The 27,033-nt window shown below is 45.8% G+C and overlaps 1 protein-coding gene across 4 annotated transcripts in view; it reads left to right on the top strand.

Annotated features, from left to right (window-relative positions):
- LOC106602362 (serine/threonine-protein kinase DCLK2) overlaps positions 1-27,033 on the top strand; it is an 87,630-nt gene that overhangs the window by 39,358 nt on the left and 21,239 nt on the right. For 3 of the 4 annotated variants that reach the window (XM_045716590.1, XM_014194957.2, XM_045716592.1), the window contains exons 3-6: positions 21,156-21,285; positions 23,945-24,052; positions 24,365-24,418; positions 26,002-26,096. In XM_045716590.1, the coding sequence (XP_045572546.1) occupies positions 21,156-21,285; positions 23,945-24,052; positions 24,365-24,418; positions 26,002-26,096 (387 nt within the window). The remainder of the gene's footprint in view (positions 1-21,155; positions 21,286-23,944; positions 24,053-24,364; positions 24,419-26,001; positions 26,097-27,033) is intronic. The other variant, XM_045716591.1, reaches the window with a different exon arrangement.

Consider the following 27,033-nt stretch of genomic DNA (forward strand, 5'->3'; position numbering starts at 1 on the left):
GGTGTACTGTATTACGGTACAGGATCAGAGGGGGTGTACTGTATTACGGTACAGGATCAGAGGGGTGTACTGTATTACGGTACAGGATCAGAGGGGGTGTACTGTATTACGGTATAGGATCAGAGGGGGTGTACTGTATTACGGTACAGGATCAGAGGGGTGTACTGTATTACGGTATAGGATCAGAGGGGTGTACTGTATTACGGTATAGGATCAGAGGGGTGTACTGTATTACGGTATAGGATCAGAGGGGTGTACTGTATTACGGTATAGGATCAGAGGGGGTGTACTGTATTACGGTATAGGATCAGAGGGGGTGTACTGTATTACGGTATAGGATCAGAGGGGTGTACTGTATTACGGTATAGGATCAGAGGGGTGTACTGTATTACGGTATAGGATCAGAGGGGTGTACTGTATTACGGTATAGGATCAGAGGGGTGTACTGTATTACGGTATAGGATCAGAGGGGTGTACTGTATTACGGTATAGGATCAGAGGGGTGTAATGTATTACGGTATAGGATCAGAGGGGTGTACTGTATTACGGTATAGGATCAGAGGGGTGTACTGTATTACGGTATAGGATCAGAGGGGTGTACTGTATTACGGTATAGGATCAGAGGGGTGTACTGTATTACGGTATAGGATCAGAGGGGTGTACTGTATTACGGTATAGGATCAGAGGGGGTGTACTGTATTACGGTATAGGATCAGAGGGGTGTACTGTATTACGGTATAGGATCAGAGGGGTGTACTGTATTACGGTATAGGATCAGAGGGGTGTACTGTATTACGGTACAGGATCAGAGGGGTGTACTGTATTACGGTATAGGATCAGAGGGGTGTACTGTATTACGGTATAGGATCAGAGGGGTGTACTGTATTACGGTATAGGATCAGAGGGGTGTACTGTATTACGGTATAGGATCAGAGGGGGTGTACTGTATTACGGTACAGGATCAGAGGGGGTGTACTGTATTACGGTACAGGATCAGAGGGGGTGTACTGTATTACGGTACAGGATCAGAGGGGTGTACTGTATTACGGTATAGGATCAGAGGGGTGTACTGTATTACGGTATAGGATCAGAGGGGGTGTACTGTATTACGGTATAGGATCAGAGGGGGTGTACTGTATTACGGTATAGGATCAGAGGGGTGTACTGTATTACGGTATAGGATCAGAGGGGTGTACTGTATTACGGTATAGGATCAGAGGGGTGTACTGTATAACGGTATAGGATCAGAGGGGTGTACTGTATTACGGTATAGGATCAGAGGGGTTGTACTGTATTACGGTACAGGATCAGAGGGGTGTACTTTTTTACGGTACAGGATCAGAGGGGTGTACTGTATTACGGTACAGGATCAGAGGGGTGTACTGTATTACGGTATAGGATCAGAGGGGTGTACTGTATTACGGTATAGGATCAGAGGGGTGTACTGTATTACGGTATAGGATCAGAGGGGTGTACTGTATTACGGTATAGGATCAGAGGGGGTGTACTGTATTACGGTATAGGATCAGAGGGGTGTACTGTATTACGGTATAGGATCAGAGGGGTGTACTGTATTACGGTATAGGATCAGAGGGGTGTACTGTATTAGGGTATAGGATCAGAGGGGGTGTACTGTATTAGGGTATAGGAACAGAGGGGTGGACTGTATTACGGTATAGGATCAGAGGGGGTGTACTGTATTACGGTATAGGATCAGAGGGGGTGGACTGTATTACGGTATAGGATCAGAGGGGTGGACTGTATTACGGTATAGGATCAGAGGGGGTGGACTGTATTACGGTATAGGATCAGAGGGGGTGTACTGTATTACGGTATAGGATCAGAGGGGTGTACTGTATTACGGTATAGGATCAGAGGGGGTGGACTGTATTAGGGTATAGGATCAGAGGGGGTGTACTGTATTACGGTATCGGATCAGAGGGGTGTACTGTATTACGGTATAGGATCAGAGGGGGTGTACTGTATTACGGTATAGGATCAGAGGGGTGGACTGTATTACGGTATAGGATCAGAGGGGTGGACTGTATTACGGTATAGGATCAGAGGGGTGTACTGTATTACGGTATAGGATCAGAGGGGGTGTACTGTATTACGGTATAGGATCAGAGGGGTGTACTGCATTAGGGTATAGGATCAGAGGGGTGGACTGCATTAGGGTATAGGATCAGAGGGGTGGACTGCATTATGGTATAGGATCAGAGGGGTGGACTGTATTACGGTATAGGATCAGAGGGGGTGTACTGTATTACGGTATAGGATCAGAGGGGGTGTACTGTATTACGGTATAGGATCAGAGGGGTGTACTGTATTACGGTATAGGATCAGAGGGGTGTACTGTATTACGGTATAGGATCAGAGGGGTGTACTGTATTACGGTATAGGATCAGAGGGGTGTACTGTATTACGGTATAGGATCAGAGGGGTGTACTGTATTACGGTATAGGATCAGAGGGGTGTACTGTATTACGGTATAGGATCAGAGGGGTGTACTGTATTACGGTATAGGATCAGAGGGGTGTACTGTATTACGGTATAGGATCAGAGGGGTGTACTGTATTACGGTATAGGATCAGAGGGGTGTACTGTATTACGGTATAGGATCAGAGGGGGTGTACTGTATTACGGTATAGGATCAGAGGGGTGTACTGTATTACGGTATAGGATCAGAGGGGTGTACTGTATTACGGTATAGGATCAGAGGGGTGTACTGTATTACGGTACAGGAACAGAGGGGTGTACTGTATTACGGTATAGGATCAGAGGGGTGTACTGTATTACGTTATAGGATCAGAGGGGTGTACTGTATTACGGTATAGGATCAGAGGGGTGTACTGTATTACGGTATAGGATCAGAGGGGGTGTACTGTATTACGGTATAGGATCAGAGGGGGTGTACTGTATTACGGTACAGGATCAGAGGGGTGTACTGTATTACGGTATAGGATCAGAGGGGTGTACTGTATTACGGTATAGGATCAGAGGGGGTGTACTGTATTACGGTATAGGATCAGAGGGGGTGGACTGTATTACGGTATAGGATCAGAGGGGTGGACTGTATTACGGTATAGGATCAGAGGGGTGTACTGTATTACGGTATAGGATCAGAGGGGGTGTACTGTATTACGGTATAGGATCAGAGGGGTGTACTGCATTAGGGTATAGGATCAGAGGGGTGGACTGCATTAGGGTATAGGATCAGAGGGGTGGACTGTATTATGGTATAGGATCAGAGGGGTGGACTGTATTACGGTATAGGATCAGAGGGGTGGACTGTATTACGGTATAGGATCAGAGGGGGTGTACTGTATTACGGTATAGGATCAGAGGGGTGTACTGTATTACGGTATAGGATCAGAGGGGGTGTACTGTATTACGGTATAGGATCAGAGGGGTGTACTGTATTACGGTATAGGATCAGAGGGGTGTACTGTATTACGGTATAGGATCAGAGGGGTGTACTGTATTACGGTATAGGATCAGAGGGGTGTACTGTATTACGGTATAGGATCAGAGGGGTGTACTGTATTACGGTATAGGATCAGAGGGGTGTACTGTATTACGGTATAGGATCAGAGGGGTGTACTGTATTACGGTATAGGATCAGAGGGGGTGTACTGTATTACGGTATAGGATCAGAGGGGTGTACTGTATTACGGTATAGGATCAGAGGGGTGTACTGTATTACGGTATAGGATCAGAGGGGTGTACTGTATTACGGTACAGGAACAGAGGGGTGTACTGTATTACGGTATAGGATCAGAGGGGTGTACTGTATTACGTTATAGGATCAGAGGGGTGTACTGTATTACGGTATAGGATCAGAGGGGTGTACTGTATTACGGTATAGGATCAGAGGGGTGTACTGTATTACGGTATAGGATCAGAGGGGGTGTACTGTATTACGGTACAGGATCAGAGGGGGTGTACTGTATTACGGTACAGGATCAGAGGGGTGTACTGTATTACGGTATAGGATCAGAGGGGTGTACTGTATTACGGTATAGGATCAGAGGGGGTGTACTGTATTACGGTATAGGATCAGAGGGGGTGTACTGTATTACGGTATAGGATCAGAGGGGGTGTACTGTATTACGGTATAGGATCAGAGGGGTGTACTGTATTACGGTATAGGATCAGAGGGGTGTACTGTATTACGGTATAGGATCAGAGGGGTGTACTGTATAACGGTATCGGATCAGAGGGGTGTACTGTATTACGGTATAGGATCAGAGGGGGTGTACTGTATTACGGTATAGGATCAGAGGGGGTGGACTGTATTATGGTATAGGATCAGAGGGGTGGACTGTATTATGGTATAGGATCAGAGGGGTGTACTGTATTATGGTATAGGATCAGAGGGGGTGTACTGTATTATGGTATAGGATCAGAGGGGTGTACTGCATTAGGGTATAGGATCAGAGGGGTGGACTGCATTAGGGTATAGGATCAGAGGGGTGGACTGTATTACGGTATAGGATCAGAGGGGGTGGACTGTATTACGGTATAGGATCAGAGGGGGTGGACTGTATTACGGTATAGGATCAGAGGGGGTGTACTGTATTACGGTATAGGATCAGAGGGGTGTACTGTATTACGGTATAGGATCAGAGGGGTGTACTGTATTACGGTATAGGATCAGAGGGGTGTACTGTATTACGGTATAGGATCAGAGGGGTGTACTGTATTACGGTATAGGATCAGAGGGGTGTACTGTATTACGGTATAGGATCAGTGGGGTGTACTGTATTACGGTATAGGATCAGAGGGGTGTACTGTATTACGGTACAGGATCAGAGGGGTGTACTGTATTACGGTACAGGATCAGAGGGGTGTACTGTATTACGGTATAGGATCAGAGGGGTGTACTGTATTACGGTATAGGATCAGAGGGGTGTACTGTATTACGGTATAGGATCAGAGGGGTGTACTGTATTACGGTATAGGATCAGAGGGGTGTACTGTATTACGGTATAGGATCAGAGGGGTGTACTGTATTACGGTACAGGATCAGAGGGGTGTACTGTATTACGGTACAGGATCAGAGGGGTGTACTGTATTACGGTATAGGATCAGAGGGGTGTACTGTATTACGGTATAGGATCAGAGGGGTGTACTGTATTACGGTATAGGATCAGAGGGGTGTACTGTATTACGGTATAGGATCAGAGGGGGTGTACTGTATTACGGTACAGGATCAGAGGGGTGTACTGTATTACGGTACAGGATCAGAGGGGTGTACTGTATTACGGTACAGGATCAGAGGGGTGTACTGTATTACGGTATAGGATCAGAGGGGGTGTACTGTATTACGGTATAGGATCAGAGGGGGTGTACTGTATTACGGTATAGGATCAGAGGGGTGTACTGTATTACGGTATAGGATCAGAGGGGTGTACTGTATTACGGTATAGGATCAGAGGGGTGTACTGTATTACGGTATAGGATCAGAGGGGTGTACTGTATTACGGTATAGGATCAGAGGGGTGTACTGTATTACGGTATAGGATCAGAGGGGTGTACTGTATTATGGTATAGGATCAGAGGGGGTGTACTGTATTATGGTATAGGATCAGAGGGGTGGACTGCATTAGGGTATAGGATCAGAGGGGTGGACTGCATTAGGGTATAGGATCAGAGGGGTGGACTGTATTACGGTATAGGATCAGAGGGGGTGGACTGTATTACGGTATAGGATCAGAGGGGTGGACTGTATTACGGTATAGGATCAGAGGGGGTGTACTGTATTACGGTATAGGATCAGAGGGGTGTACTGTATTACGGTATAGGATCAGAGGGGGTGTACTGTATTACGGTATAGGATCAGAGGGGTGTACTGTATTACGGTATAGGATCAGAGGGGTGTACTGTATTACGGTATAGGATCAGAGGGGTGTACTGTATTACGGTATAGGATCAGAGGGGTGTACTGTATTACGGTATAGGATCAGAGGGGTGTACTGTATTACGGTACAGGATCAGAGGGGTGTACTGTATTACGGTACAGGATCAGAGGGGTGTACTGTATTACGGTATAGGATCAGAGGGGGTGGACTGTATTACGGTATAGGATCAGAGGGGGTGTACTGTATTACGGTATAGGATCAGAGGGGTGTACTGTATTACGGTATAGGATCAGAGGGTGGACTGTATTACGGTATAGGATCAGAGGGGTGTACTGTATTACGGTATAGGATCAGAGGGGGTGTACTGTATTACGGTATAGGATCAGAGGGGTGTACTGCATTAGGGTATAGGATCAGAGGGGTGGACTGCATTAGGGTATAGGATCAGAGGGGTGGACTGTATTATGGTATAGGATCAGAGGGGGTGGACTGTATTACGGTATAGGATCAGAGGGGTGGACTGTATTACGGTATAGGATCAGAGGGGGTGTACTGTATTACGGTATAGGATCAGAGGGGTGTACTGTATTACGGTATAGGATCAGAGGGGGTGTACTGTATTACGGTATAGGATCAGAGGGGTGTACTGTATTACGGTATAGGATCAGAGGGGTGTACTGTATTACGGTATAGGATCAGAGGGGTGTACTGTATTACGGTATAGGATCAGAGGGGTGTACTGTATTACGGTATAGGATCAGAGGGGTGTACTGTATTACGGTATAGGATCAGAGGGGTGTACTGTATTACGGTATAGGATCAGAGGGGTGTACTGTATTACGGTATAGGATCAGAGGGGTGTACTGTATTACGGTATAGGATCAGAGGGGTGTACTGTATTACGGTATAGGATCAGAGGGGTGTACTGTATTACGGTATAGGATCAGAGGGGGTGTACTGTATTACGGTATAGGATCAGAGGGGTGTACTGTATTACGGTATAGGATCAGAGGGGTGTACTGTATTACGGTATAGGATCAGAGGGGGTGTACTGTATTACGGTACAGGAAAAGAGGGGTGTACTGTATTACGGTATAGGATCAGAGGGGTGTACTGTATTACGTTATAGGATCAGAGGGGTGTACTGTATTACGGTATAGGATCAGAGGGGTGTACTGTATTACGGTATAGGATCAGAGGGGGTGTACTGTATTACGGTATAGGATCAGAGGGGGTGTACTGTATTACGGTACAGGATCAGAGGGGTGTACTGTATTACGGTACAGGATCAGAGGGGTGTACTGTATTACGGTATAGGATCAGAGGGGTGTACTGTATTACGGTATAGGATCAGAGGGGGTGTACTGTATTACGGTATAGGATCAGAGGGGGTGGACTGTATTACGGTATAGGATCAGAGGGGGTGGACTGTATTACGGTATAGGATCAGAGGGGTGTACTGTATTACGGTATAGGATCAGAGGGGGTGTACTGTATTACGGTATAGGATCAGAGGGGTGTACTGCATTAGGGTATAGGATCAGAGGGGTGGACTGCATTAGGGTATAGGATCAGAGGGGTGGACTGTATTATGGTATAGGATCAGAGGGGGTGGACTGTATTACGGTATAGGATCAGAGGGGGTGGACTGTATTACGGTATAGGATCAGAGGGGGTGTACTGTATTACGGTATAGGATCAGAGGGGTGTACTGTATTACGGTATAGGATCAGAGGGGGTGTACTGTATTACGGTATAGGATCAGAGGGGTGTACTGTATTACGGTATAGGATCAGAGGGGTGTACTGTATTACGGTATAGGATCAGAGGGGTGTACTGTATTACGGTATAGGATCAGAGGGGTGTACTGTATTACGGTATAGGATCAGAGGGGTGTACTGTATTACGGTATAGGATCAGAGGGGTGTACTGTATTACGGTATAGGATCAGAGGGGTGTACTGTATTACGGTATAGGATCAGAGGGGTGTACTGTATTACGGTATAGGATCAGAGGGGGTGTACTGTATTACGGTATAGGATCAGAGGGGTGTACTGTATTACGGTATAGGATCAGAGGGGTGTACTGTATTACGGTATAGGATCAGAGGGGTGTACTGTATTACGGTACAGGAACAGAGGGGTGTACTGTATTACGGTATAGGATCAGAGGGGTGTACTGTATTACGTTATAGGATCAGAGGGGTGTACTGTATTACGGTATAGGATCAGAGGGGTGTACTGTATTACGGTATAGGATCAGAGGGGGTGTACTGTATTACGGTATAGGATCAGAGGGGGTGTACTGTATTACGGTACAGGATCAGAGGGGGTGTACTGTATTACGGTACAGGATCAGAGGGGTGTACTGTATTACGGTATAGGATCAGAGGGGTGTACTGTATTACGGTATAGGATCAGAGGGGGTGTACTGTATTACGGTATAGGATCAGAGGGGGTGTACTGTATTACGGTATAGGATCAGAGGGGGTGTACTGTATTACGGTATAGGATCAGAGGGGTGTACTGTATTACGGTATAGGATCAGAGGGGTGTACTGTATTACGGTATAGGATCAGAGGGGTGTACTGTATAACGGTATCGGATCAGAGGGGTGTACTGTATTACGGTATAGGATCAGAGGGGGTGTACTGTATTACGGTATAGGATCAGAGGGGGTGGACTGTATTATGGTATAGGATCAGAGGGGTGGACTGTATTATGGTATAGGATCAGAGGGGTGTACTGTATTATGGTATAGGATCAGAGGGGGTGTACTGTATTATGGTATAGGATCAGAGGGGTGTACTGCATTAGGGTATAGGATCAGAGGGGTGGACTGCATTAGGGTATAGGATCAGAGGGGTGGACTGTATTACGGTATAGGATCAGAGGGGGTGGACTGTATTACGGTATAGGATCAGAGGGGGTGGACTGTATTACGGTATAGGATCAGAGGGGGTGTACTGTATTACGGTATAGGATCAGAGGGGTGTACTGTATTACGGTATAGGATCAGAGGGGGTGTACTGTATTACGGTATAGGATCAGAGGGGTGTACTGTATTACGGTATAGGATCAGAGGGGTGTACTGTATTACGGTATAGGATCAGAGGGGTGTACTGTATTACGGTATAGGATCAGAGGGGTGTACTGTATTACGGTATAGGATCAGAGGGGTGTACTGTATTACGGTATAGGATCAGAGGGGTGTACTGTATTACGGTACAGGATCAGAGGGGTGTACTGTATTACGGTATAGGATCAGAGGGGTGTACTGTATTACGGTATAGGATCAGAGGGGTGTACTGTATTACGGTATAGGATCAGAGGGGTGTACTGTATTACGGTATAGGATCAGAGGGGTGTACTGTATTACGGTATAGGATCAGAGGGGTGTACTGTATTACGGTATAGGATCAGAGGGGTGTACTGTATTACGGTACAGGATCAGAGGGGTGTACTGTATTACGGTATAGGATCAGAGGGGTGTACTGTATTACGGTATAGGATCAGAGGGGTGTACTGTATTACGGTATAGGATCAGAGGGGTGTACTGTATTACGGTATAGGATCAGAGGGGTGTACTGTATTACGGTATAGGATCAGAGGGGGGTGTACTGTATTACGGTACAGGATCAGAGGGGGTGTACTGTATTACGGTACAGGATCAGAGGGGTGTACTGTATTACGGTATAGGATCAGAGGGGTGTACTGTATTACGGTATAGGATCAGAGGGGTGTACTGTATTACGGTATAGGATCAGAGGGGGTGTACTGTATTACGGTATAGGATCAGAGGGGTGTACTGTATTACGGTATAGGATCAGAGGGGTGTACTGTATTACGGTATAGGATCAGAGGGGTGTACTGTATTACGGTATAGGATCAGAGGGGTGTACTGTATTACGGTATAGGATCAGAGGGGTGTACTGTATTACGGTATAGGATCAGAGGGGTGTACTGTATTACGGTATAGGATCAGAGGGGGTGTACTGTATTACGGTATAGGATCAGAGGGGTGGACTGCATTAGGGTATAGGATCAGAGGGGTGGACTGCATTAGGGTATAGGATCAGAGGGGTGGACTGTATTACGGTATAGGATCAGAGGGGGTGGACTGTATTACGGTATAGGATCAGAGGGGGTGGACTGTATTACGGTATAGGATCAGAGGGGGTGTACTGTATTACGGTATAGGATCAGAGGGGTGTACTGTATTACGGTATAGGATCAGAGGGGTGTACTGTATTACGGTATAGGATCAGAGGGGTGTACTGTATTACGGTATAGGATCAGAGGGGTGTACTGTATTACGGTATAGGATCAGAGGGGTGTACTGTATTACGGTATAGGATCAGAGGGGTGTACTGTATTACGGTATAGGATCAGAGGGGTGTACTGTATTACGGTACAGGATCAGAGGGGTGTACTGTATTACGGTACAGGATCAGAGGGGTGTACTGTATTACGGTATAGGATCAGAGGGGGTGTACTGTATTACGGTATAGGATCAGAGGGGTGTACTGTATTACGGTATAGGATCAGAGGGGTGTACTGTATTACGGTATAGGATCAGAGGGGTGTACTGTATTACGGTATAGGATCAGAGGGGTGTACTGTATTACGGTATAGGATCAGAGGGGTGTACTGTATTACGGTATAGGATCAGAGGGGTGTACTGTATTACGGTATAGGATCAGAGGGGTGTACTGTATTACGGTATAGGATCAGAGGGGTGTACTGTATTACGGTATAGGATCAGAGGGGTGTACTGTATTACGGTATAGGATCAGAGGGGTGTACTGTATTACGGTACAGGATCAGAGGGGGTGTACTGTATTACGGTACAGGATCAGAGGGGTGTACTGTATTACGGTACAGGATCAGAGGGGTGTACTGTATTACGGTACAGGATCAGAGGGGTGTACTGTATTACGGTATAGGATCAGAGGGGGTGTACTGTATTACGGTATAGGATCAGAGGGGGTGTACTGTATTACGGTATAGGATCAGAGGGGTGTACTGTATTACGGTATAGGATCAGAGGGGTGTACTGTATTACGGTATAGGATCAGAGGGGTGTACTGTATAACGGTATAGGATCAGAGGGGTGTACTGTATTACGGTATAGGATCAAAGGGGTTGTACTGTATTACGGTACAGGATCAGAGGGGTGTACTTTTTACGGTACAGGATCAGAGGGGTGTACTGTATTACGGTACAGGATCAGAGGGGTGTACTGTATTACGGTATAGGATCAGAGGGGTGTACTGTATTACGGTATAGGATCAGAGGGGTGTACTGTATTACGGTATAGGATCAGAGGGGTGTACTGTATTACGGTATAGGATCAGAGGGGGTGTACTGTATTACGGTATAGGATCAGAGGGGTGTACTGTATTACGGTATAGGATCAGAGGGGTGTACTGTATTACGGTATAGGATCAGAGGGGTGTACTGTATTACGGTATAGGATCAGAGGGGGTGTACTGTATTACGGTACAGGATCAGAGGGGGTGTACTGTATTACGGTACAGGATCAGAGGGGTGTACTGTATTACGGTATAGGATCAGAGGGGTGTACTGTATTACGGTATAGGATCAGAGGGGGTGTACTGTATTACGGTATAGGATCAGAGGGGGTGTACTGTATTACGGTATAGGATCAGAGGGGTGTACTGTATTACGGTATAGGATCAGAGGGGTGTACTGTATTACGGTATAGGATCAGAGGGGTGTACTGTATTACGGTATAGGATCAGAGGGGTGTACTGTATTACGGTATAGGATCAGAGGGGTGTACTGTATTACGGTATAGGATCAGAGGGGTGTACTGTATTACGGTATAGGATCAGAGGGGGTGTACTGCATTAGGGTATAGGATCAGAGGGGTGTACTGCATTAGGGTATAGGATCAGAGGGGTGGACTGCATTAGGGTATAGGATCAGAGGGGTGGACTGTATTACGGTATAGGATCAGAGGGGTGGACTGTATTACGGTATAGGATCAGAGGGGGTGGACTGTATTACGGTATAGGATCAGAGGGGGTGTACTGTATTACGGTATAGGATCAGAGGGGTGTACTGTATTACGGTATAGGATCAGAGGGGGTGTACTGTATTACGGTATAGGATCAGAGGGGTGTACTGTATTACGGTATAGGATCAGAGGGGTGTACTGTATTACGGTATAGGATCAGAGGGGTGTACTGTATTACGGTATAGGATCAGAGGGGTGTACTGTATTACGGTATAGGATCAGAGGGGTGTACTGTATTACGGTACAGGATCAGAGGGGTGTACTGTATTACGGTACAGGATCAGAGGGGTGTACTGTATTACGGTATAGGATCAGAGGGGGTGTACTGTATTACGGTATAGGATCAGAGGGGTGTACTGTATTACGGTATAGGATCAGAGGGGTGTACTGTATTACGGTATAGGATCAGAGGGGTGTACTGTATTACGGTATAGGATCAGAGGGGTGTACTGTATTACGGTATAGGATCAGAGGGGTGTACTGTATTACGGTATAGGATCAGAGGGGTGTACTGTATTACGGTATAGGATCAGAGGGGTGTACTGTATTACGGTATAGGATCAGAGGGGTGTACTGTATTACGGTATAGGATCAGAGGGGGTGTACTGTATTACGGTATAGGATCAGAGGGGGTGTACTGTATTACGGTATAGGATCAGAGGGGGTGTACTGTATTACGGTACAGGATCAGAGGGGGTGTACTGTATTACGGTACAGGATCAGAGGGGTGTACTGTATTACGGTATAGGATCAGAGGGGTGTACTGTATTACGGTATAGGATCAGAGGGGGTGTACTGTATTACGGTATAGGATCAGAGGGGGTGTACTGTATTACGGTATAGGATCAGAGGGGTGTACTGTATTACGGTATAGGATCAGAGGGGTGTACTGTATTACGGTATAGGATCAGAGGGGTGTACTGTATAACGGTATAGGATCAGAGGGGTGTACTGTATTACGGTATAGGATCAAAGGGGTTGTACTGTATTACGGTATAGGATCAGAGGGGTGTACTTTTTTACGGTACAGGATCAGAGGGGTGTACTGTATTACGGTACAGGATCAGAGGGGTGTACTGTATTACGGTATAGGATCAGAGGGGTGTACTGTATTACGGTATAGGATCAGAGGGGTGTACTGTATTACGGTATAGGATCAGAGGGGTGTACTGTATTACGGTATAGGATCAGAGGGGGTGTACTGTATTACGGTATAGGATCAGAGGGGTGTACTGTATTACGGTATAGGATCAGAGGGGTGTACTGCATTAGGGTATAGGAACAGAGGGGTGGACTGTATTACGGTATAGGATCAGAGGGGGTGGACTGTATTACGGTATAGGATCAGAGGGGGTGGACTGTATTACGGTATAGGATCAGAGGGGGTGTACTGTATTACGGTATAGGATCAGAGGGGTGGACTGTATTACGGTATAGGATCAGAGGGGGTGTACTGTATTACGGTATAGGATTAGAGGGGTGTACTGTATTACGGTATAGGATCAGAGGGGGTGGACTGTATTAGGGTATAGGATCAGAGGGGGTGTACTGTATTACGGTATCGGATCAGAGGGGAGTACTGTATTACGGTATAGGATCAGAGGGGGTGTACTGTATTACGGTATAGGATCAGAGGGGGTGTACTGTATTACGGTATAGGATCAGAGGGGGTGGACTGTATTACGGTATAGGATCAGAGGGGTGGACTGTATTACGGTATAGGATCAGAGGGGTGTACTGTATTATGGTATAGGATCAGAGGGGGTGTACTGTATTATGGTATAGGATCAGAGGGGGTGTACTGCATTATGGTATAGGATCAGAGGGGTGTACTGCATTAGGGTATAGGATCAGAGGGGTGGACTGCATTAGGGTATAGGATCAGAGGGGTGGACTGTATTACGGTATAGGATCAGAGGGGGTGGACTGTATTACGGTATAGGATCAGAGGGGGTGGACTGTATTACGGTATAGGATCAGAGGGGGTGGACTGTATTACGGTATAGGATCAGAGGGGGTGTACTGTATTACGGTATAGGATCAGAGGGGTGGACTGTATTACGGTATAGGATCAGAGGGGTGGACTGTATTACGGTATAGGATCAGAGGGGTGGACTGTATTACGGTATAGGATCAGAGGGGTGGACTGTATTACGGTATAGGATCAGAGGGGTGGACTGTATTACGGTATAGGATCAGAGGGGTGTACTGTATTACGGTATAGGATCAGAGGGGTGTACTGTATTACGGTATAGGATCAGAGGGGTGTACTGTATTACGGTATAGGATCAGAGGGGTGTACTGTATTACGGTATAGGATCAGAGGGGTGGACTGTATTACGGTATAGGATCAGAGGGGTGTACTGTATTACGGTATAGGATCAGAGGGGGTGTACTGTATTACGGTATAGGATCAGAGGGGTGGACTGTATTACGGTATAGGATCAGAGGGGTGGACTGTATTACGGTATAGGATCAGAGGGGTGTACTGTATTACGGTATAGGATCAGAGGGGTGTACTGTATTACGGTATAGGATCAGATTGGTGTACTGTATTACGGTATAGGATCAGAGGGGTGTACTGTATTAGGGTATAGGATCAGAGGGGGTGTACTGTATTACGGTATAGGATCAGAGGGGGTGGACTGTATACGTTATAGGATCATGTCACTGCACAGGGATGTGACTCAGATCTCAGAGGGGAGACACAGCTGGCTGTCTGAGTGTGTAAGAGATAGGCCTGCTGGGCTGAGTTCTCTGTAGTCTGGTGTGCCAGAGTTCAGTTGTCTACAGGGGAGTTAGGCTAGTCTTTAGCTACAGGGATTTCACCAGCAGTCAGTAATACTAGTGTTTTTATGGAGCGAGAAGCTCTCTGACATTTAGATTTTGTTGTCACCGTTCTCTGAGCTATTCGCCTTGACTGAGGAATAGCCATTTTTCTTTAGGTGTCGTAATATAAAATGCCAGTCATTAAGTATGTATCATGTTATATTGCCGTGGTTTTCCATCTAAATGGCCTGGTAGCAGAGAATCCACAGTGACACGCTCTTTTGGTACTGCTCTGTTAAAGGTTCTCAGAATTAATGTTCCCTCAACTGTGATTTGAATGTAAGCGAATTAATTTGACTGGATTCCGCTTGCTGCTGCCATTGTCCGGTCTCACTGAGGAAGGCCTGATGAATACCAAAGCCAGCTCCTTTTTTCCGTTGTTTGGTGGTTTAGGCTATTCAAAAGCCACCTCCGTATGGATTTGAGGCCAACTGGAATTTGCGCTGGTAAAAAGCCTACGGTGTTTAGCCGCTAATCGCTAGTCTTAATTCAGCACAGCTAGCTAATGATGAGCTTAATTTCTCCCCCTAGCTCTGTGTTTTTCCTCTCCCTCCATCTCGTCAAAGGCTGGTTGTCTAACATGAGTGAGGAGAGTTACCACTCTAATCTAAAATAATGAACCAGTAGTCTACACTCCACTCACAGATTAAGCAGCAGTTTACGTATCCTGCACCGTAGAGTAACTAACTAGCTAATCAGTCTTAAAAAGAGGAATCCAATTATCATACATTTGGAATGAGGCGGATTCATTTGCCTGTTCGTACTTATGGTGTGTAGCCTACGGCTCTGAATAGTTGGTAACCCGTGTGAGGACAACCCCAATATCCCACAATGCACTCTGTCCTGACTCCTCTTCCATGGTGCTGTGCATTGCAGTACGCTACTCCGACCTCGCTGAAGGCAGTAGGCACAGAGTTTCCCTCTCTCTCGCTCCTTCTAAACGATCCCCCTCTTTTTCCCTCCCTCCTTTCTCTTCTCTCCTGCGTAAACCAGCTCTCTCTCCCAAACCATCCCTCTCTTTCTTCACTCCCTCTCTCCTCCATTCCCGGGAGATCCCACCCCTCTTACCCTCTTATTACTGTCACCCTCCCACCCCATGATTACAGCGATTGGGCTGTCAGGCCTGTGATGATGATAATGGGGGTCTATATTTTCATCCTCACTCCCACTGCAGCGCCTCAGAGTACACCCACTAATCGACCCGCTACCACCTTCATTATGGAAAGGGAAGTAAGCAACGATCGAGAGCTGTAGCCTAGTCTACTCCACTCACCTTTTATGAGAATTGCTGTCTTGCTTTTCAGTTGATGAATATCTTTTTCTCTGTGAACGAGTGATGACATTCCAGCTCCGTTTCAAGACGTAAAAGGTCTTGTGATGTTCTGTATAGCTTGTCCTGTATGAGAGCTGGGTAGGATTCCTTCTGTCCCACAGTGGTTGTTAGCTCAATGGCCTTCACATCTGTCAGTTCAGTCAGAGTCCATGTCCCTTTCGGGGATAATTTAGCCCATTTCTCCATTGGGTGAAAGTGATATTTTAGCTCACATCAATGTCAAATCAAATTTTATTGGTTGCGTACACATATTTAGCAGATGTTATTGAGAGTGTAGCGAAATACTTGATTCTCCAGCTCCAACAGTACAGTAGTATGTAACAATACACACACATCTAAAAGAATGGAATTAAGAAATTAGGATGAGCAATGTCTTTTTTGTTGATGGTTTTCCAAACATGCCGTCTTCTAGCAAGTAATAACATCATCCTGAATGTTTTAATCTGTTTAAATTGTTGTTTTATAGCCCACAGCATGAGCCTGTCAATGATGGATTTTTCACATCAATATCCTCATAGGAACATCCCATTGTCGATCTAAATGCCAACCTCATAATTGAACCACTAGTAAACAGTCGTTAATTATATATCAAATCAGATATTTTAGTTCTGACTTTCTCACACAACAACAGCTGTTTTAGGGGGTGTGTTTTGCCCCCCAAGTCCTCAACCCATATTTCTCTCTGTTGCTGGGTCGGCCAGGGCAGAATAGGAGAGATGGGAAGGCCAGAGGCAGAGAGGGACAAACGGAGAACAAGGAAAGGTCAACATTTGAAAAAGTGTGTGAGATGGGAGGGCAAACTGAGGTTACAGATGTCACCCCAAAGAAACACAGACACATACATAAGATTAACTTTCACTCACCAAAGACACACACCCCAAAGACACACAGCCACAAGATTCCCCCCCTCCCCCAAATGATTAATCTCCCGGATAGGACTAATTCAACCTGACAGGGTCTGTGTGCCATTGGCTGTTGTTGATCCTGGCAGCGGTTGTCAAGGGAACACAAACAGCAACATGGACTATGAGGTCTGACATCCTTATCCTGCCTTATTAATCTGTTCACTACTATTCCCCCAGACGGTACCGTGGCCTCAGCATGCACTTAGAGAGGATGCTCTCCAGAGGATGTAGTCAGCACAATTGGGACTGTGCTTCTTCTGTGGGAGCAGACATTTTGTAAACAACCTTGTTTAAAGACCTCTTTTATCCCTTCTTTCTCACCTCTCTTTCTTTCCAAAACCCTGTGAGTGTATCCCCCTTATCTCCGTCTGTCCTTGGCCTCCTGGGAACCACAGGCCATCTTAAATGACCCACAGTGATCTACAGTAGTCCTATTCAGCCTCCGGGAGGCTGCCACGATGGTAGCCAGGCCTGAAGCCTCCTGGACAATCACATCGCCCCACTGTGGGGTCGCCACAGTGGTTTCCCAGGTGGCAATCAACCGGGCAACCGTTTCCAGGGGCGATACGAAATAACCTATCTAATTCACTCTCCTCTCTGACAACTAAAAGGAGTACCTCTTCTGTGGTCAAATTGTCAAACGTCTGTGTGAAAGTGAAAAGTGTTGGGCTTGTGTTGTGTACTGTACCCATAATAATGTCGTACTGTACCCATAATAGTGTCGTACTGTACCATAATAGTGTCGTACTGTACCCATAATAGTGTCGTATTGCTTTTCCAGATCCCAGAGATTTCCCCCCGCACTATCACCAACGTCTCCTGTCCTGTCTGCTGGTGTCATCACCACTGGCCTGTACCCAGGCAGGGGACACAGTGACAAGGCCACCTCAGCAGTCTGATGCTGCTGGCTGTCACACACCGTGTCCTCATAATGCAGACTCTGTCACACGCTGTACTGTGTCCCCATAATGCAGACTCTGTCTGGACAGCTCAGCCCTGGATGGATGGAAAACTACTGGCTTTTCTTACCTGAGATCTGACCCTAGATCTGCAGTGTTCTGAACTTCACTATCATGTCAGCTAATGCTTATGGCATTAGATTCTGAGAATATCTGATGTGTCACTGTGAGTGCATATTTAGAATGTTTTACATGAGTCTGTAGTGTGTTTGGTGTGGATCCCAGGAAGAGTATCTGCTGTGTTAGCAGCAGCTAATGGGGATCCTAGTAAAATACTAATACTTGGCAGTACCACTGAGCAGCTTACGACATTAGCTTATATGGTTTGTCCTTTTCATTAACAATGTACTCATGGTACTGGACTTAATCCATGGTGCATGTACACTATCACATCTCATAGGATCTGTAGCCTGTAGGTTACATATGTGTTGTGAAGGCCTTCATCCGATGGGAAAGATCATCAAAGGCAGCTGAAGTGTTCCAGCAATGTCTACTGCTCCCGGTCTTAAAGCCGTCGCCATGACGACGCCAACATATGGCTAGTTGTCCTGGTGATCAGCTGCTCAGTGTAAGTGATCCTGGCTGAGGAATGGCAGCCATCTCAGCTATGCCACCCAAGAGCCACTGCCTGCCAAACACACACACCTCTCACCTCACTGCTTTCTGTCTCTGTTTGTCTCTGTCTGTCTCTGTCTGTCTCTGTTTATCTCTCTCTGTCTCTGTCTGTCTCTGTCTGTCTCTGTTTATCTCTCTCTGTCTCTGTCTGTTTCTGTCTGTCTCTGTCTGTCTCTGTTTATCTCTCTCTGTCTCTGTCTGTCTCTGTTTATCTCTCTCTGTCTCTGTCTGTTTCTGTTTGTCTCTCTCTGTCTCTGTTTATCTCTCTCTGTCTCTGTTTATCTCTCTCTGTCTCTGTTTATCTCTCTCTGTCTCTGTCTGTCTCTGTTTATCTCTCTCTGTCTCTGTCTGTTTCTGTTTGTCTCTCTCTGTCTCTGTTTATCTCTCTCTGTCTCTGTTTATCTCTCTCTGTCTCTGTTTATCTCTCTCTGTCTCTGTCTGTCTCTGTCTGTCTCTGTTTATCTCTCTCTGTCTCTGTCTGTCTCTGTCTGTCTCTGTTTATCTCTCTCTGTCTCTGTCTGTCTCTCTCTGTCTCTGTTTATCTCTCTCTGTCTCTGTTTGTCTCTCTCTGTCTCTGTTTATCTCTCTCTGTCTCTGTCTGTCTCTGTTTATCTCTCTCTGTCTCCTGTCTGTCTCTGTCTCCTGTCTGTCTGTCTCTGTCTCCTGTCTGTCTCATGTCTGTCTCCTGTCTCTGTCTCCTGCCTGTCTCTGTCTGTCTGTCTGTCTGTCTGTCTGTCTGTCTGTCTGTCTGTCTGTCTGTCTGTCTGTCTGTCTGTCTGTCTGTCTGTCTGTCTGTCTGTCTGTCTCTCTCTCTCAGCCTCCAATGGCTATTGATTTAGATTTTGCCTCACAACACACTGCCAAGTCAAGTCATCCATTCATGTATTAAGTCAGCATGACATAGTTTCTGTCTGAGCCCTTAAAATGATGTGTGGGGATGGAGGAGATTTGGAATCTGTATTGGAAGAGGATTTTGGTCAATGTGTTATGATGGCTGTTGCTGTTTTGAGTTGGCATATTTATAAATCTGCAGTCCTGAGAGAGAAGGTCCTCCAGCAGACTGCTCTCCATCTGCTCCAGAGTCCAGGCCCACCACACACAGTCCCTCTTCCACTGCCTCAACCCCCAAGCTTCTGTGGCTGTCCCATCTGCCTCCCTAACTGGCTCCAACCAGTCAACCCTCTCTCCCCTCTCCCAGAGTATGAGTGGGGTGTGTGGGGGTGAGATGATGATGATGATGATGATGATAAAGGAATCCCCGTCCTGCCTGTCCACCCACTGATACTCCCTGCCTGCCTGGGCTGAATGCACTACGACAGTAATGCAGAGGAGCTTGTGTGTGTGTGTGTGTGTGTGTGTGTGTGTGTGTGTGTGTGTGTGTGTGTGTGTGTGTGTGTGTGTGTGTGATAAGTAATGTAGGCGCAACTCCCTCTGCTTTGTGTGATTAAATCATGGTAGCTATAGATATTACATGAGAGAAAGGAGAGGTGGAAGGCAGGTTGACGTTTATTGTCATGAATCTTGCCCTGGAGGCAGAACTGAGCGATGTCCGCTAGATGGGCCAGCTGCAAGTCAAAATGAATGTACGGTTAGGGTTAGGCATTAGGGTTAGCAGTGTGGTTAAGGTTAGGGTTAGGCATTAGGGTTAGCAGTGTGGTTAAGGTTGGGCATTAGGGTTAGCAGTGGTGTTAAGGTTAGGTTTAGAATCATGTGCCAGCTAGTGACCAATCTGCAGAGCTGCCTCCAGGGCAAGATTCATGACGAAAAACACTAACCTGGAAGTGGAGAGAAGACAAAATGGAGATGGAAGGTGAAGAGAGGGCGATAAAGAAACAGCCTACGCAACAGAAATGCTTGCTGCAGTGATTTCCTCACATGACAGTGTATTTAGACTCTGCAGTACTTTATTGTTGTGATATTTTGACCCTCAGCTCTTTGCTGTAAGCTGTAAAGTGTTGCCTCGTTCATTGTGGCACTGAGCTTAGCAACCATGAAAGAGCTATCACATCACAGACAGATTTTAATTGGGCTGTTCGAGTGAGCCGTCAGCATGTAGCGACACACACACACACACACACACACACACACACACACACACACACACACACACACACACACACACACACACACACAGTGATGTGCGGAAAATAATGAAATACCACAGACATCCTTCAACAACATGACATGTTATAATAATGGCCCGTTCTTCTCCAGTTCTACCAGAGTGGGATCCAGCTATAATATAATTGTGATGTTTAGTAGAATCATCTGAAAGACTATGTCCTGGAGAGTGGGATGTTCACACAGAGATTATGCAATAGTGAGTACAATAGGGTGTGAAACGATTGGATTCCCATTCGGCTTCTGTCTGCATATTAAATAGTGGATGAGCTACTGTTTCCACAAATGAAATTAGGTAATTCTCCACAGAGATGCATGGTATGGGTACACCCCATTAGACAGAACTTTAGAAGATGTCTTGCGAGGGCCCATAATATTTCTATAACTAGTGCCCAGAGTTTTTCCTCTAAACTCAAGGACCTACACATGATTCCTCTTCTAGCTTACCTTCCTCTGCACTAGCTTACCTTCCTCTCCCTCTCCCCAGATCACCTGTCTCCAGGACTTCTTCGGCGAGGACGACGTGTTCATCGCGTGCGGCCCAGAGAAGTACCGCTACGCCCAGGATGACTTCCTGTTGGATCACAGTGGTAAGGCTTCTGTAGCCTTTGTGACTGGTAGGCCTGACTAACTAAATCTAACATCACCTGTATGTTGTGAAACCTTGGTCTCTCTCATAGAAATAGATGTAGATTCCTGTTCTAGTGTCTATATTTCTATGGCCTCTCTGTCCCAACCCTTCCCTCCCACTTTCCTTCCTATTTCCTTCATAGGGTGCGTGGGACATGCCAGGTCTCCCTCGGCAAAGAGGTCTTCTGACCTCAATGGGACTTCCTGGTTAAATAAAGGTCATAAAAATTGCACACTATTCCCTATAGAGCCTCCATAGGGCTCTGGTGAAAAGGAGTGTACTATATTGGGAATAGGTTGCCATTTTGGACATACCCCTCCTTTCTGTCTCTCATAGTATAGTGTAACTTCCCTAAAGAGATGTCAATGCCAAACCACTTTCCCCTTTTCATACTAGAAGTCAGGATGAAGTGTGTCTGAAAGGTGGAACATGATAATTATCTGTCAACTATACAACAGTGAACGTTCATTTTCTCAGTTGAATGAGACTCATAATTGTTCTAAAAGTGGTTCCGGTGACTCGTGATGCTTAATCATGACTCTAACATAGTGTGATCATCACTCAATATCTTAGTTCATTCCTCTCCTCCGAGAGGGAAACGATTGATTACAGTATGTGTGAGACTATCGGTCTGAACACACACAGATTCCTGACTTCTGTAGGGGAAAGTGGCTGCAGTCACATTTTGTAGGGTGTAGTTGTAGTAGTACATTCCATTCCAGGGTTCTTGAGTGAATGTCATTATGTGTATATGTACCGTCCCCATGTTGAGAAGAAGACGTTCTTGAAAATCACTTAAAAGATGTCCGCAGCGATACCCCCTACTGCAGCAGGATATGGCCTCTTTAGTCCATAGCTAACCCATTGTTATCTTAAGCAGGCCGATGTCAGTACAACTCCTCTGCAGTCCCCTATCCTCTGTGCTAGATAAGGTGGAGACAGGACGTATAATATCCAAACAGGCTAATTTTAGACACCTGTCCAAACTATTCCCAAGGTTCTAGCTACATCCTGTTTTCTTGGTGTTGCTCCTGTAACATAACATTTAAAGCTGCAATATGTCACTTTTTGGACAAAAAAAAAAAAAGGTATAGAAAAGAGGTATAGATCTGCCACTCGCATTGAAAGCAAGTCTAAGAAGCGGTATATCTGTTCTATGTGCTCTATTTCTATATGGCCCATTTTTTAGTTTAGTTTTTGTGTCTTTTACTTTCGGTTGTGTGCACCAGCTGAAAATATATTTCACTGCAGTTTAGATGGTACAATGATTCTCTACACTATACTTGCTTGTTTTTTCACATAAACAGAAATTAGGCAAACTATTAAAATGTTAGCAACAAGGAAATGGCAGAGTGATTTCTGCATAGTGCATCTTTAAAACACACACACACACACACGCGCACACACACAGGTGTAAACACTGTTTGTTCTAACGATGAGTGTTTAGTTTCTTCAGCTGAATCTGTTCTTCAGTTGTTTTAGCGCTTCCTTGTCCTACTTCTCCTGCCATGCTCCATTTGAAGAATTAGGTCTTCTCAAAAACAAGTGTTTGCTCTAGGTACCTCTTTTCAGCTGCTAAGTCTTTGCAAAGTCTTACAGGAGTCCCAATGGGCTGTTGCACTGTCAGACTCAATTGTGGAGAACAGTGTCAAATCCAAACACAGTTTAGGGAACGATATAAAAAGTCAACACTGCAAGTAAACAAACTTGCGTGGTACAGTAGCTAGCATTGTAGTAAACAGAATCGCACCTGGGGTCTGCTCCAATAACAGGCTTGGGTCACGTCCACTTCATAGGGAATCATTTGTCTCCAATTGGCCACAGTTGGTTGGTTCCTCCTCTGTGTTCACGGTGTCATAATAGCGTCTAGCACTGTAACACCCCCCAATTAACCCAGACAGTTTAACCACTAGTCTCATTATAGTAACCAGTCATATGCTGCTCCTGAACGCAGCTCGCTCTGTCTGTGAAGTGTATCACAGGCGGTTGGTGGCACCTTAATTGGGGAGGACGGGGCTCGTGGTAGCGGCTGGAGCGGGATCAGTAGAATGGTGTCAAATACATTGAACACGTGGTTTCCAGGTGTTTGATTCCGTTCACTCCGTTCCAGCCATTATTATGAGCCGTCCTCCCCTCACCAGCCTCCACTGTTGTATGTGTCTGTGCAACACCACTACAACAGTTGAACCACCAACCTCGTTACCCCGACACCTACTGCTCCAGCATGCAGCGCAGCTCTGTCAGCTCTGCCAGCTGGTGTACTAGCACAACGGCGTTGGTAGCAGCGCAGCAGGCAGCAGACACGATAGCGTAATTACCACAGCTTGTGAATTTTTCATGGAGTTATGGCGCGCACAGAGCCACAGACGATTGCACATGTGGTGTTCGTTTGGAAAAAGCAAACGCTTAACTGAGTTTTTTTTTGTGGAAAGCTCTCTGCGTGAATTAAACATTCTTAACTTCTTGAACACTCCGTACTTAATGCTTTCTCAAAGAGAGCCAATTATATTATGGAGCAAGTTCCTAGCTGGAGCTATTTTAGAATAGTTTGACTGGAACACTGGGGACTATATTGAATTGTGCTAGATAGGAAATGAGGTCGGTGTGTGAGTGTGGTTTTAACCCTGTGTGTGTTGTCTTCACAGAATGCCGGGTGCTCAAGTCCTCATACTCTGCTCGCTCGCCGACTCCAACGAGGGCTGCTGGGAGCAAGAGCCCTGGACTCTCACGCCGTATCAAGTCCCCTGGCATAGGTATACACATGCATGCACGTACACACAAACAAACAAACAAACACACACACACACACAAACAGTTATTGGGTGATGGACTGAGTAACTGATTTTCATCTGACACTAACTAGTGTAATCACCTCAAAAAGAGTGTCAGGATTTTGGCAGGCTAATGGCCATTTGGCCAATTACCGAACTAATTACCGACCAATTACCGAACTTTGGCCAATTATCTGAAGCTCAGTTAAAATTTGATTTTGAGGCTTTAAGTTGGACATTGAAACCTCGAGCTGTAAAATATTTTTGTTTGCAATTTTCTCTTTCTCTCTGCAGTAAGAAGACCAATCCATTACTCCACCAGTAGTCAGTCTCCTGTTAAATCCCCAGGTAAGCCTGTTGACATCCTGCACTGCCCACTCTATTGGCCCATTACCCAACCACAACAAACCACTCATTTTCATCTAGCTAGCTATCATTACTAGGACCTTGAGTTTTCCCCTGAGCATGAAGCCTAACCAGGAATAACTCCTGGCCTTAATCATCACCACAATATTTTAACAATAATCACTACATGAGTCTTTCTCAGAGAGGGCACCAATGAAACCCTTTTGAAGTTCCTGACTGCTTGGAGTCTTGGTCAGTGCACCCGTGGCCTGAGGTTGACCTTGTGGCTGACGGGGCCCTGCGAGAGGTCCAGTTAGTCTCTTTCAGTACAGTATGTTGTAATGTCAGTCAGCCTCCTGCTGTGTAGGGAAGTGCCATCAATTACTCTGAAGGAACTCTGCTCCACTGTGGACCTCCCTGGCCTGCCACCCTGACCCAAGACTATTTAAAGATCTCTGGATATCGCTCTCTCTTTCTCCCCCTCTCTTTCTCTGGCTCTTGCTCTCTCTCTTTTTCGCTCTGTGTTTTTCTCTCTCCTCTCTTCCTGGCCCTGGCCCAGAAACTCTCTCTGGCTTCTACAGTATGCATCGAATCTGAGCACAGACTGGTGCAGGACAGGCTGATACAAACCCATGTACTAAATTAGCCTCAGTGCTTTAGTCTTCAGCTGCTTTCACTGAGCCCTTCTAATTGAATTGAATAATCTCATCAGTTGTCTGGCATCACATTTCCTAGTAGGTGCTGTACTGTATTGGTGGTTCTGACTGTTGTTCGTAGGTCCAGATTGGTTGTCTCAGGGAACGGGTACAGTGTGTGGCAGTGTACCTGCCAAGAATCTAGAGTGTGTGGCAGATGAGGCCTTTCACAGAAATACACTACCATTACCAATACAGCCGACTTCTCCAAAGAAAGGCAATGCCTGGCCCTGTTGTTTGAGGAGAGGACTGTTTGTGACACAGGGAGGTTCCTGGAGGTAGGCTGCGTGAGGTACCCTTGAACCCTCAGGGTTGTAGCTTTCATGTGGCCTTAGCTGCAGACAGATTATCCAGGCAGCCTGCGGAGGCACCTGGGGTGACCCTGCGTGTCTGTCTGCTGGAGCCAAACACAACCTGCTTCTCCCCACAGGGGACCGGACAGGAAGTTGGACAGTCACACACAGTTCTAGACACGAAACGCCACACTACACCTTAAGAAAATCTAGCACTCGGTCTTAAGGAAAGATCATGGACTTGAATTCCTTGTGAAAAACTGTTTGTACAGAGTTTTGTCAACTGAGTGAACGTAAACCCATTCAAAGTGAACTTTGTTGTGGCACAAATGGATTTCCTGCCCTATCGTATATCACTTCCTGTGATAGAGGCATTTCCTTTAGTATTCAAAGAAGTTAAGAAAAATAGAATACACAATGTAATAACAGTAATGCACTTTTAACCAGCCACATCTCTCCAGAGGAAAAAGGACTTCCTCTCTCGTTTGCCATTCCCCACATGGGCACATCCTGTTGGGCCAGCCCTAGCCCTATCATTGTCTTACTATGGCTTCCTCCCTCTCTCCTTCCCTCTTTTCTCTCTCTCTGTCCTCTCCAGTCAATGGTGTCCCCAGCAGTACGATCTCCACCCCCAAGTCCACCAAATCCAATAGCTCCTCCCCCACCAGCCCCCGCAGTATACACAGCTTCAAGGTGAGTCACACACACAAACCGTGTCTCACACACACACCACCTATAATCTCCAGATAATGCTATTGTACTGTATGTACCTGTATAGGAAGGGTGATTTTGTATATTTAGACATATGCTATAAATAACTATATAGTAGCAAATGATTTAACCTCAAGTGCATTAGATCAGGAATAGTGGCTGGCCAGAACGCTTGAACCTGTTGACAGTGTAGACAACAGCACTTCAACCTTCTCAAGATGATTATTACAGTTTGGCAACACCTACACCGTGTTTACTTGAAAGGTCCATAACGTTTGATAGAACTTAGTTACTCTGAAGACATCCACAAAATAACATATTGAAAAGAAAGATTGATGATGTAATCCACCCAGTTCAAAGGTGTTTCACCTTGAGATTCCTCCTTTAGATAGTGTACTAAATAATGCATACACTTTTCTAGTCCAGGTAACAGAAATAAGCCTTATGGTCCATGTACTTCTAGAAGTGTTGAAAGACCTTCTCTTCCATAATAGAAAAGATTACTGGGATGACTTGGCGGATTCTGTCGCATGTGAAAGCCAAGAATGCTTGAAAAAGCAGTCTTATTATAACCTATTCAAACAGCCATCACAGCTGTCTCTTTTGGGAAAAAGCCTCATCAAATTATTCATTCTTTTCAACATTGGTCCTCATTTCGATCCATTAAAGTTTGTGTTTCTTCTTTCTCTGCCTGATAAGTGACAGTAGGGGAGGCCTATCCATTAAGATAGTTCCTTACACCCTGTACTGTTCTGAAGGGCAGAACACTTATTTTACGCCAAATGCATAATTAACACAGTGATATACATACCTGCTCACTTTCTTTTGAGTTAGTTTGGGTAGGCACACAACGTCCACAGAATGGAGAACTCTAAGAGCAATTCAGAAGAGACGTGTTTTTGTGGAACCGTCTTCTGTC

The sequence above is a fragment of the Salmo salar genome, chromosome ssa04 (assembly GCF_905237065.1).
Source record: "Salmo salar chromosome ssa04, Ssal_v3.1, whole genome shotgun sequence".
NCBI classification, from domain to species: domain Eukaryota; kingdom Metazoa; phylum Chordata; class Actinopteri; order Salmoniformes; family Salmonidae; genus Salmo; species Salmo salar.